Raw genomic sequence first — 12609 nt, forward strand, 5'->3', positions numbered from 1 at the left:
CAAGTGCACAAATAAGTCATAAGTTCATTTTAAAGCTTGGAGATAATACAACCGGAAACTCCACACACAAGAGGAAACTTTGGACTTGGTAGTTTTGGCCTCAGGTATACCTCAGAGAACTCCTCCACTACTTTTTCCTGTCCCCTCCATATTCTCAGACATCATCCATCCTGGGAATTTCTTATAAAAACCAAAGTGTTCCAGAGGAAAGGCAGGCGGGGGAGCGTGGTGGCAAAATGGGGTAAAAGACTCAAGTTATATCAACTTCTAAACACACTATCATCTCTAAATTGGGGCTCATAATCCCAACTTCATTACGCTCAAGAACTGATTTATGCAAAAGCCTCGTAACCTATAAAATATATAAATTTTTTCTGCTCATTTCAGAAAGTAATCTGTTAGGGCAGAAGGAAGCCAAGGCAATCAATTAGAAGATTTCACTTTCTAGAGTACCATATTGATGATGAGATTGATTATAGGTTACAGATCAAAAGAGCAAAATGATTCGGAAGCTTGGATTTATTTTTCAATTGAGGCAACTGTTTACAATTTGGTAGACAGACTGAGAAAATAAGGGAGAAAGTCAATGATAATCCCACTCTAAGTAGGGTGAGCACTAAGGCGAAAGAGCAAGTGGAAGGAATAGGGAGGTAGTAAATGCACTCAACCCTCCGCATCCGTGGACTCAACCAACTATGGATGAAAAGCATACATGGGGCCATATCTGGGTCATGGTGAGCTCTCAGTCACATTGGTCATGGCTTACGTTATTAAGGAAAGGAGCTGTAGAGATCTGCCTTACCGCACAGTTCCCACAGTTTCAGCTCAAAATTGCACTTAAATTGTTGGAGGTGGTGGATATTGTCAGTGTCCCGACCATGACTGTGGTGTCACGGGCTTGTACGTATGTCCAACTCTTCAAGATGTGTACATTAACCATGTGTATTTTTTATATCAATTAAGCCTTTTGCAAAAAAGAAAAAAATTCTGTAAGATTCTCATGACTTCTCCTGCTCTAAATTCAGGCATCATTAGTTTTAGCTTGTGTTTTATCTTTTAGCATTAATCTTTAATATGCGTCTGGGCACTTTTACAATCTTTTTAAAAAGTTATATTTTAATATCCCAGCAATACTCAGGTGGATGTTCAGTTGTTTTCTCTCATACTTTGATTGTTGTCCTAGCAGGTTTTTAAATTCAATAGTGCATCTATTCTATTTAACATTCCTTAGAGATAAACCTGCCTACATTTTTCAGCCCGTTATCAATTAGGAATATTTTTCCTATTAAATAAGAATTATTTTGATTATCCTCATATCACCATTAAAACACATAGTAGATATATAATTCATAAGAAGTTTTCTCCCAAAACTTTATTCAGCAGAAATTATAACAATGGCCTTCTAAGTGGAATATAGACCACACACTGTTAAATCATTCTGGTTTCACTTATCAGCATCACAATACTATTAAAAAATAAAATGTTGGGGCTGGGATTGTGGCTCAGCGGTACAGCGCTTGCCTAGCACGGGCGGGACCCGGGTTCAATTCTCAGCACCACATAAAAAAAAATAAAGGCATTGTGTTGTGTCCACCTACAAAAAAAAAAAAAAAAAAGATTCATATTCTCTCTCTCTCTCTCTCTCTCTTTAAAAAAAATGTGACTGAAATCACTAGAGGCACCAAACCCTAAGCTGTTCCTGCCATTTCCACCAAATAACATCAAGAAATGATAAGACACCATCAGTTTTAATAGTTCTATATGCAAAGATAGTGCATGAAGAGAGGGCTTGCAGAAGAAGGGAAAGTGTGTGAAATATCAGAAGAGCTTGCTCTTCTTCAGGAAGCCCCAGGTCTTGACCACAGTTGCTGGTAAGTTTGCTCACTTGCAGATCTCTCCAGTCATCGCCATATCCTACAGGTATTGTCCTTGCTACCTGAGAAAACAAAATTCACAGTCATTGTTTTCTTTCTTAGTCACTTCACTCTCTCATTTTACCAAGTTGACATTTTCTGGGTCACTGCCCTTAGCAATATGCTAAATGTGCTAGACTCTTAGCTTCTAGCTGCAGAGACTCTGAGCAGTACAGGCACTTTTGAAACAGAGGTTTTCCTTCTGTCTTTTCCCGTGATACCAGTCAACTGTGAATTGAGCAGCACCACATCCTAGTCCTACCACAGAAACACAGTCAACTTGAGTATCTCCAGGTTTGGGTGACAAGCTTTTCAGAATGTCAGTAGGTTTCCTCGCCAGCAGTGGAGCTGTAGTCCTCTCTCCTCCAGGGACCAGGTCCAAGCCATCATCACCAGAAGGGTGAGGGCTGTGGGAATTGGGGAAGCCATTGGAGACTGCACAGCCCACAGGAGACCCCTCACATTTGAAAAGAAGGAAGAACACACTGGCCACTGTTCTGCCAAACTGTGATTCTAAGCCAACCTCAGACAGTCCACTAAAAAATACATGCCATTAATCATAAGAGGGTCCACCCAGGAAATAGTCCACCCAGACCAATTCAATAAACAGGTGTTCTGCTGGTGGCAAGACAGAGGTTCAACCCCACTCTAACAAACTGTCATCAGTCCGTTGGTTTTTAGCACTTGATGTTTTGGGATACAGTAAAAAAAACAATGGTATCTTTAAAGAGCTCAGGAATTTAAGTGTCAGTACTTAAACAAGGCACAGACAACTAACATTCTTTTTTATAGTCTCCAAGATCTTCTGTGAAATTGGTTGGAGAAAGAGGCACCTCAGAGCCAACCTCACATGAAACTCAAGACTCAGGAGGGCGGGTCCCTGGGAGCCTACACAGCCACCTTCCTCCTTGCTATAGGGACTTCTGCAGGAACATCCTGCTGCCTCCCGTGATTTTCATCTTGGGAAGGGATCTGACGCCGGGTTCCCAGTACAGCATGTGGTCAGTTGGGGCAGTGTTTTAGGAATATCCACGTTTTAGTTAACACTGGTGCTATGGTTTAGACAGGTGTCTCCCAAAAGGTCACCTGTGAGACACCGCAATAAGGTTTAGGGGTGAAATGGTTGCGTTATAAGAGTCAGAGGTGAAGTCCCTGTAGCCTTTAGCATGACAACAGCCCCTTTAAAGGGAAAAGCAAGTCTGTGGCTGTGTTCTCCCCACACCTGTAATGACTATGTTGCCTTTATAGTTGAAAGCACATGAAAAGATCTCATCAGTGTGTCCCTCGAGGACCTGCAGGCATTGGCCAGTCTGCGCGTCCCAGATTCGGGCTGTTTTGTCAGAGCTGCCAGTTAGAAGCCGGTTCCCTTGCGGGTTGAAAGAAATCTGCAAAGAGAAAGAAAAAAGGAAAAGCAATCACAGGTTTGTGTAATGGTTCCCAAGAGGTCTTCACCAGCAAAAAGGGGACATAACTACACATCTGTCATCTGACCAGCCTGGTATTTACTCTTAAACAAAGCAGTTTCTTCCTGACAGGAAAAATATTGAACATGAAAACTGCAATCAAGATGGAGAAGTTTAATTGCCCGCCCCTCACAATTCTAAAGATAAGCACCCTGATAAAATTAGAGTCAGAGGCAGAACTCATTCCTCTGGGACCTGATAAAACTAAGATCAAATAACGGGAATTAAACGGCTTGCCAAGATGAGCCTGGGACCTTGGGAAGGGGAAGGAGTCAGAGGTGGAGTCCTTGTAGCCTTCAGCGTGACAACTCTAACAGCCCCTTTAAAAGGAAAACCAAGTCTGTGGCCAAAGCTGTGAACCAAAGCACTAATAATTACAGGATTCCCCACCCAGCTTCTTTCCAAAGCCTCGAAATCCCCTTCCCCATGCAAATAAAGAGGCAGGGCCCTGATGTGGAAGGGAACCCATGCCAGCCCATGTCATCTCTACAACACACCTTTCTATAATCAAAAGCATACCAATCTCCCTTCAAGTCCGTACCATAAGATAAGTGATGTCCAGGTCCACAAGAAAGCACTTCTTCATCTATTGATGCCCTAATTCTAGCACTTTCCATAAATGTTTGGCTGCCTCCCACGTACCCAGCATTGTCAGAGGAACTTGTTGGTCCCTGATTCTTTGGCTGTTATACTCATATGCCTCTATGGTCAATGATTTGGGCGACCTCCTCTATAACTTGAGGTGTGAAGAGGGCAGGGCCATGTCTCTTGTCATTATGTCACCAGTGCCTGCACAAAGCCTAGCACAGCAGAAACTATCAGAAAGGGCTTAATAGTGGCATAAGTGAATGAGTACTTTAGCTTTGACTCCCACAGAAACACTATTAGCACATGGCCACTCCATACGTGACATATTCACGCATAATATTTAAAATGCTAAGTTTGAGAATCCTTTATATTTACACACCCATAAAAACAGATGTGTACTTGCTGAGGGGAAAAGTCAGACACTTAGGAACAGGGCCAGGGCTCCCTCCTCACCTGCCCTCCATGTTCCACCTTCCCTGCCCCTCCTGCCACCCCTACATCTCTCAGCCCAGAAAGAGGGTGTGGGGTGTGTTGCCATGGAGACCAGAGGGCAAGGATCACCAGCAGCAAGTGCAGAGGCAGGAGGGACGAGAGTACAGCAGGGGCAGCTCTGGGACAAGGTCTGCCCAAGCCTGAAATCATCACTCTGATCCTGCCCAAGGAAGGAGCAGATATGACCTCGGGCACAGGATCCAGGATTTGGGCTGAGCTGGGAGGTGAGAGCCACCAAGGCCCTGCTTACTCAACAATGTTCCGTGACACAGGTAAGCCTCAGAGCACCCACTGTGTGACTCTGCTCCATGAGCAAAATTTGGGGAAGAGTTTATCCAAAATCCTGAGATACAGCTCTGGAATCTCAAAGTGGATAATTTGTACTTGAAGTGTTAACTATTTTCAGGAAATACTTCTTCAACTGAATTTTATTCATACAACACTTGGTACTTGATGCACAGCATGCTTTTTGTATAACATGTTTACTAGAACCAGAAAATGCTCTTCATAAGCCCCTTAAATTTCTGCATTAAACATTTTCAGCTCACTAAATCTTTTGTTAATAGTTGAAGAGGATGTTATTTTGTAATATTTGAGAAATAATTTACTATGCTGAGCTTGAGGGGGGGACACTTAACATCTGCAATGGTTAATCTGAATTCTGAATTGTCAACTTGATTGGATTAAGAGCTGCCAAGGATTAAGAGGGTTATGGGTGTGACAGTGAGGATGTGTCTGGGAATGACTGGCATGTGGGATAGCCAACTGAAACAGAGACCCCTCCCTAAGAATGGGCAGCACAGACCAATAGGATGATGGTTTGGACAGAATAAAAGTTGGAATAACAAGGAAGCCCCAGCAGAGGAGGCAAGCTCCATTCTTCTTCTACTGGTTTTTGATTGCTGTTGTGATCATCTGAGGATATCGGATCTTGTTTCTTCACTCTTCCAAGTGGATTCTCCAGAAGCCTTTGATCTCAGACTAGGGTAGCGCCATTGATCTCACTTGTTCTGCGGCTTTAGCCTCTTGGACTGTGCAGCTACTGGTTCTTCCAGCTCTCCAGCCTGCAGCCGGCCATTGTGGACTACCCAGCTTCTGGTTGTGTAAGCCAACTAAATAAGTCCCCCTTTTATTATTATACTTCCTGTTGATTCTGTTCCTCTAGAGAACCCTGACTACGACAGCATCTTTAGGTAACTGATTATAAGACAACAGAATACAACAGACAATAGTACGGCAGTATGTAAAAACGTGGATGTGTAACCGATGTGATTCTGCAATCTGTATAAGGGGGAAAAATGGGAGTTCATAACCCACTTGAATCAAATGTATGAAATATGTCAAGAGCTATGTAATGTTTTGAACAACTAATAGAAAATAAATAAAAGAAAACAGGATATAATGAAACAAACTTTAGTACCTCTGTCCCAACAGATCTAGTCTTTTTAACTTTTTGGAGAACCTGGGTTTTATGTGCAAATACTCAGTGGTTCCACACTCAATAGAATAAAAGTGGTTGTGAATATTTTAAAAGTACATTTCATTAAATTCTTAAATTCCTACAAAGGCAATCATGTACAGGTAAAGTCTGTCTTGTCTAATTCACTTTTAATTCCTTGCTGTCCAGAGCTCAGAAGGGAAGACCACTGCTGGCAATGAACATATCCAGAAAAGATGGCAGCCAATTGGAATTTTTATTTTTTGAATGGTACACATTTTGCAAGAGGTTTTATCAGTTGATTCAAATGGATGTTCAACTTAAAAAAAATGGTCAAATGCAGATATAACAAATGGGGTTCACTGTCGCACCTTTTCTGATGTAACTCCATTAGCTTGAGCAGCAATCCCTGGCACCACTCTGGACTGCACAGAGACTTGGTAACACGTGATCCTCTTTGTTTAACTGTGTTTACTCTGGATTGACCCATTTGATGTCAGGAACATTTCTTTTCCATTTATCCCATATTAGTACATATGTTAGGCATTTTAAGAGGTAAGTTATTAAATATAAGAAATCAAGGATTACTTGATTATTTATATAAAACATGCTGTTTATTTTTTGAAAGTAAATAAATGAGGAAGTAACTCACCTTTGAAATTTCACCCTCATGGCCTTCCAATTTGGTAATGCATTTTCTTGTGGCTGCACAGTAAACTCTGGCTGTTCCTTTTGGAAAGGTGTGAGGATATATATCAATTCACCTGAAATGCAGAACTTTGGGCCAAAGAGTTTAAATTACCCAAATATCTACCCTGTGATACATAAGCTCCATGTTGAGTTCTTTCCTGTAGCAAGAGCCAACCTCCTATCTTCTAGATGCAACTCTGTCCCACACAGACCAAGGTGAAAGGAGTTCTTCCCTATCCCTGACCTTATTAGAAGAGATAATGTGTATAAGGTAGAAGAAGCAGTGAGGGTCAGGAATAAAGAAGGAAAAATATTTTTAAAGGGCAAAAAAGGAAAATCAAGAGGTCTGAGTCTGGATTCAGGGAGCACACCAGCCTCCCTGAGAAGTAGGGCCTCTACCCAGTGAGCAGAGAAGAGGCTGAAGGGCCCTTGGTGCAGAAAGTGCTATAGAACATTTTGTTTCCGTGGTAGGAAGGGCCACCATATCACAGAGATTGAATAAAAAGATGTTAAGATGGATGGATTGATGGATGGAAGGATGGATAGACAGATGAATCAAAATGGCATGTAAATTTCCTTAGAATTAAGAAAAGGAAGAGTTAACTAAGCATAGACAGAGAAAACATGGATAGTGAAACTGTTCTCAGAAGAAAAGTTATAGTGGACCTAGCCAGATGTTTTCAGTATTACATAAAGGTAAAAATACAGCAAGGGTAGGGAACTTTAGGTACTTAATGTGCATTCAGAGAAAAGTAAAATACCTTAATAAATATTTTTATTTACCTTTCTGACAATGCCAACTTCAAAGGGAGTAGATAAAATGATAAAACCCTGCTACTTTAGAATGTATATGATTAAAAACAAACAAACAACTACAAGAAAAATAAAACTGCTACACAGATGTTTCAAAATCCTGAAAAGAGAAGGGCCAACCAACCTGCTGACAGCTCAAAAGGGAATGTCCTGCACAGACCAATGCTTCACAAATTTTATAAAAGTGTTTTTTAAACTTCAGAAGATACATAAATAATATGACTCTAAACTTTCTAGCTAGAAAAGAGGAATAAGGACACTAAGATAAAATAAAATAAAATCAGACATGACATTAACTCCAAGGAGGAAGAAAGAGGGGATGTATATAAAGAAACAGATGTAACTGTACATGATCACCGTGTCAAGTGAGAGCCAGCTTTTCTAGGAAGGGAATTAGGAGAAAGGCCAGAGAAAGATAAAACTTATTGGATACACACCAAGACTTCTGAGGAAGCACAGGATAAGAAAAGGCTTACAAAATCTCTAAGGAGGGTAGATATTTTTTTGAAGTACTGAACAAGGAAAGAACAGGTCACTTCTGGGGAAATTGATGACAGAGAAAACAGCTGGAAGCACTGACGTTATGCTTTACCCAGCCATCCCTCAGCACCACCATCCGCCACCGCGGCTCCTCCCCCGACTGCCCCAACACTCTGTGTAGCACAGTGACCTACAGAGGACACAGGTACGGAATTGCTCAGGCTTTGTCTTGCTCTCCACTGTATAAATCCACAAGGGCCCTGGTTTCTCTCTTTTGGTCACTGTCACAATCCCTGGCACAAAGTAGTTATTTCAGTACATACTGGTGAATGAATTTTCTCTGTGTAAATGATATTTAAAGTGAAAGGGTCAGGCTGGCAGCATAGCTCAGAGATAAAGAGCATGCTCAGCAAGGCCCCAGGTTCAATTCCAGCAACAAAAAATAAATACATAAATAGGAAAGGGTGGATTAATTGCAATTGAGGATGGTTTTAAAAGTCAAGACCTACAAAAAGATTAAAAAGTAAAGGGTTATTTTTAAAATAATGTTCCCCAGATGCAGGGTATTTGCATTTTAGAATATAAAAAGGACTTGTACCAAAGGCGCACCATTAAAAGTTCTAGTGACTAAGAAAACAAACATGCAATGTAATTTTGGAAAGGAGACAGTGAAATAAAGACAGTATCATTAAAATAAATCAGTGACAAAATTCTACAATTGATCACAGCACAAAAGATAAGTGACTATGCACATGTTAATCACAAGGAACAAATCAAAGGAAATAGAACATGATATACTTGGAAAGAGCACCTCATTTTGTCAGAATTGCTCAAGTGGCTATCAGGGAACTTATGTATAAGTGATGTAGAGACATGTGATCTTTAGGAGAATCAGACAGACATAAATAGCCTTATATGTGCTCAACAGAGAAATGGCTCAGAAATAGTGCTGGCTCATGCATGGCTGTCAGAACAATAACAATTGTAGTAAGCATGATATGCATTCATAGGGGGGATATAGTGTCATCTTGGAAATGATGTAGATAGACACAGGGTGGTGTCATAGTTGGTAATGAGGGAAATGACCCAAATGTGCTCATTAGGGAGTCCATGCAGATATAGAGTCATGTCATGTACAATCCCAGAGAGATGACCTAGAAATAGTATAATGTCACACATTATTGACAAGGAGGTGACAGAGTTTAGAGAAGCATCATGCATAACCAATGAGATGATCCAGATGTAGTGTCACCCACAGTCATTGATATACACATAATGTAATGTATATGAGGATATTGTACAATGCAGCAGCACAGCATGGTGACAGAGATGTAGTATAATAACATACATGGTCCTCTGGAGATGAAGCACACATGGCACACACTTGTATGTGGTGATCAAGGCCATAACACAATATAAAATGAGGAATGGTTTTCAAAGGTCTAACACAAACAGTCTGGGATCATAAAGAGCTGGTGTATACTATAGAATCCTGTGTGAATATGAAGATAATGTAGATATAGATACAATGGAGAAGATGATGTATTCTTTTTGGAGATTATCCACAATGTATCACCAATATGTTATAAAGAAGATAATGCATAATTAATTTACATTCACATGATTATCAAAGTGATAAATCGGATATAGTATTACATCATATGATAATTCAATAAAATCAAGAAAATTTACAATAACATTTCAGTGCTTCATCTCTGAAGCACATACAGTGTAGCTTCAGACATAGATATCAAGGAAAAGAATCAGCTATACAGCATCATATGCAGTAATAAGATGATGCCTATCATCAAAGTGAAAATTCTACATATAACAACACACACAGTTATTAAGGCTATCACTTAGATATTCAGAGATTATGTCAAGATGGTAACATCCCATAGGATTATCAAGGAAAAGACACAGCTATGGTATTGCATCCCACATAGTGTTTAAGGAAATGATGCAGACATCTTCAGCATCAAACATGATTATCAAAAATTAACCTATAAAATAGCACCTGTTATAATAAATACATGATATTTAAGTTGATAACCAAACACAGGGTAGCAACATATTTTATCATCAAAGAAGATGGCCTACAATAGAGCATTATTTGAGAGTATCGTGGATCACAAAGCCATCCTGCTATCAAGCTTATGAGACAACATACTGTAGCATCATATACAATAACACTGGCAATGGCCCAGAATGCTGGCTAAAGCTCAGAATAACACCAAGACAAGGACCCAGATTCCAGGATCATACAAGGTTATCAAGATGGTGAGGACACAGTATGGCACCACTCATGGCTATCAAATAAGTGAGGCAGACATAGACATAACAGATGTTTCTCTGTGGTCATTAGAGATGCCACCAAAACAATATGACATATAAATACCTTCAAGTGGAAGATACAGTCTGATTTATCATTTTTCTTGAATAAATAATCTAGATGTTATATAGCATTATTATAGTTGCCAGAGATGAAGCAGAAACATTAATTTAGTGACATGTGTGTGTACACACACACACACACACACACACACACACACACACACGTTGTGTTATTTTATAAATATATAGATATACAGACATATAGAGATGCCATGTGTAGTTGTTATGGGCCAGGCTATATGGGTAGTGACCAAACAGACTCCATCGTACCCTGAGACTCCACATGATGTAAAAACTTCTTTTCCCACGGGAAAACCCTGCCTCTGTTCCCATCAACAGTTGCTTAGCTAGCATGTGTGGCAACAAAAAAAAATGGCAATTCTTTTACAATGTAAAATTGTTTTCTCTTTGGTTCCCATTTTCCTTGGACAATGTACCCTGTCAGAGATTGACTACCTAGATGTTAGTAACCATTCTTTAACTTGAACTCAACTAGGGACATTTGGGCCAATCCCTTTTCTGCTTATGATTTTAGATCTCATGACGCTTGTTTATGGTTTTGAATCATAGCAACAGCCACTTATGATTAATGTGGTTTTGGACTATAAAAGGTATACTCAAACCCTGGGACGGGGTCAAAGGGTGTTGACTTGCAGCCTGTCCTTTGGCCTGCCAGCTTGCTTTAAGATCCACTAAGTGATTTATTGCATTCTCGCTTTAACATAGTGATTAAAGGTATAACCTTGGGCCAGGGTTGTGGCTCAGTGGTAGAGCACTTTCACTAGCAAGTGTGAGGCACTGAGTTGGATCCCTGGCACCACATAAAAATAAAAACAAAGGTATTGTGTCCATCTACAACTTAAAAATTTTTTAAAATATATATATTTAAAACTTATATTATAGTACCAGGTATACTTATATAGGAGTTGACACAGACATAGTATAGTCACACAGGGCTAAATGAGAGGCATCGCATAGCACCATACATGGTTCCAAAAGAAATGACAAAGCTTCAAAGATGCATGCTTTTCAAATAAGTTCACATACATGCCAGGGAAGAATCACACACTGAGGTAAGGCAGGCACACGCATTGGCTTGGTCCTCAGGAAGAGGGCCTACAATTGGTGTCAAGGGGATGATGCACAGTGCAGTGTCACGTGCGGTTGTCCTGACATGGCAGAGACAGTGTGGTTGTGTGATACTGAACTCTGCATCAACTGGATGGGGCTGGGGGTACCCAGCTAGCTGATAAAACATTAGTTCTAAGTGTGCACGTGAGGGCATTACTGAGTAAAGATATCCTCGACACTGCAGGTGGGCATCACCAATCTAGTGGGCCCAGCAGAACAAAAAGGCAGAGGAGAAGTGAACTCATTCTCCCTTCTCGAAATGGGACATCCATCTTCTCTGGCTCTTGGTCATCAGAGCGCCCTGGTTCCCAGGCCTCTGGACTCTAAGACTTAGACCTGTAGCCTCCCTAGTTCTCAGGTGCTTAGACTTGGACTGAGATACACTGCCCCCCTGGCTCATAAGCTTTAGACTTGGACTGAACTACAGCATCAGTTTTTGTGGTTCTGCAGCAGGCATATAGCATGTGGTGAGACTTCTCAATTTTCATAATCGTGTGAGCTAATACCCATAAAAAATCAATATATACAATCTATAGGATATATATCCTATTGTGCTGCTTTTCTGGAACCCTAATATAAGTATCACACGTGGTTGTCTGGGAAATGATGCAATACTAGGTAGCATCGTAAGTGGAGGTCAATGACAGGACAAGGTTATCAAGCCCTCAATAGCGTATAACGTCACACATACTCACAGTGGAGATGAGCAGAATATCGAGCAACACACAATGTATCAGAATATCAAGTGCTCAAGGATGTGACATATGAGTACACTGTTGTAGCAGATTTCAAGGGATGATGTGCACATAATGAAGAATGATACTTTTCTAAGGGAGATGATGCAGACATAGTGGGGCCTTATAGACGTGTTTGTCAGGGAGAAGCAGAAATATTATAGCATCATACACAGGTTTCCAGGAATGGACTCACATGGTGTAGGATCATACATGGTTATAAAGGGGAAGTGTAAATTAAAACAGCACAGTCAGGTATATAGGTTATCAAAGGGATAACACAAAGTTGGTGTAGCTTCATACCCAGTAATCAAGTGGATAACAGAGTCATGGTATAGCATTATCTGTAGTCTTTGGAAAGATTATAAATTACACGTGGCTCTCAGTGAGATGATGTGGATACAGCACAACATCTCATATGGCTTTTGAGAAGATAATACAAGTGTTGTGAGTTATCATACATGGCACAGCCA

The 12609-nt window shown here is 40.5% G+C and overlaps 1 protein-coding gene across 4 annotated transcripts in view; it reads right to left on the reverse strand.

The window, feature by feature from the left end:
- Positions 1-1901: 1901 nt before the first annotated feature.
- The window catches only part of Daw1 (dynein assembly factor with WD repeats 1), a 39690-nt gene continuing 28982 nt past the window's right edge, over positions 1902-12609 (reverse strand). For all 4 annotated transcript variants that reach the window (XM_076866455.2, XM_076866453.2, XM_076866454.2 and 1 more), the window contains 3 exons: positions 6547-6623; positions 3136-3298; positions 1902-1936 (listed from right to left, as the gene is read on the reverse strand). In XM_076866455.2, the coding sequence (XP_076722570.1) occupies positions 1902-1936; positions 3136-3298; positions 6547-6623 (275 nt within the window). The remainder of the gene's footprint in view (positions 1937-3135; positions 3299-6546; positions 6624-12609) is intronic.

Source organism: Callospermophilus lateralis, chromosome 9, assembly GCF_048772815.1.
Source record: "Callospermophilus lateralis isolate mCalLat2 chromosome 9, mCalLat2.hap1, whole genome shotgun sequence".
NCBI lineage: Eukaryota > Metazoa > Chordata > Mammalia > Rodentia > Sciuridae > Callospermophilus > Callospermophilus lateralis.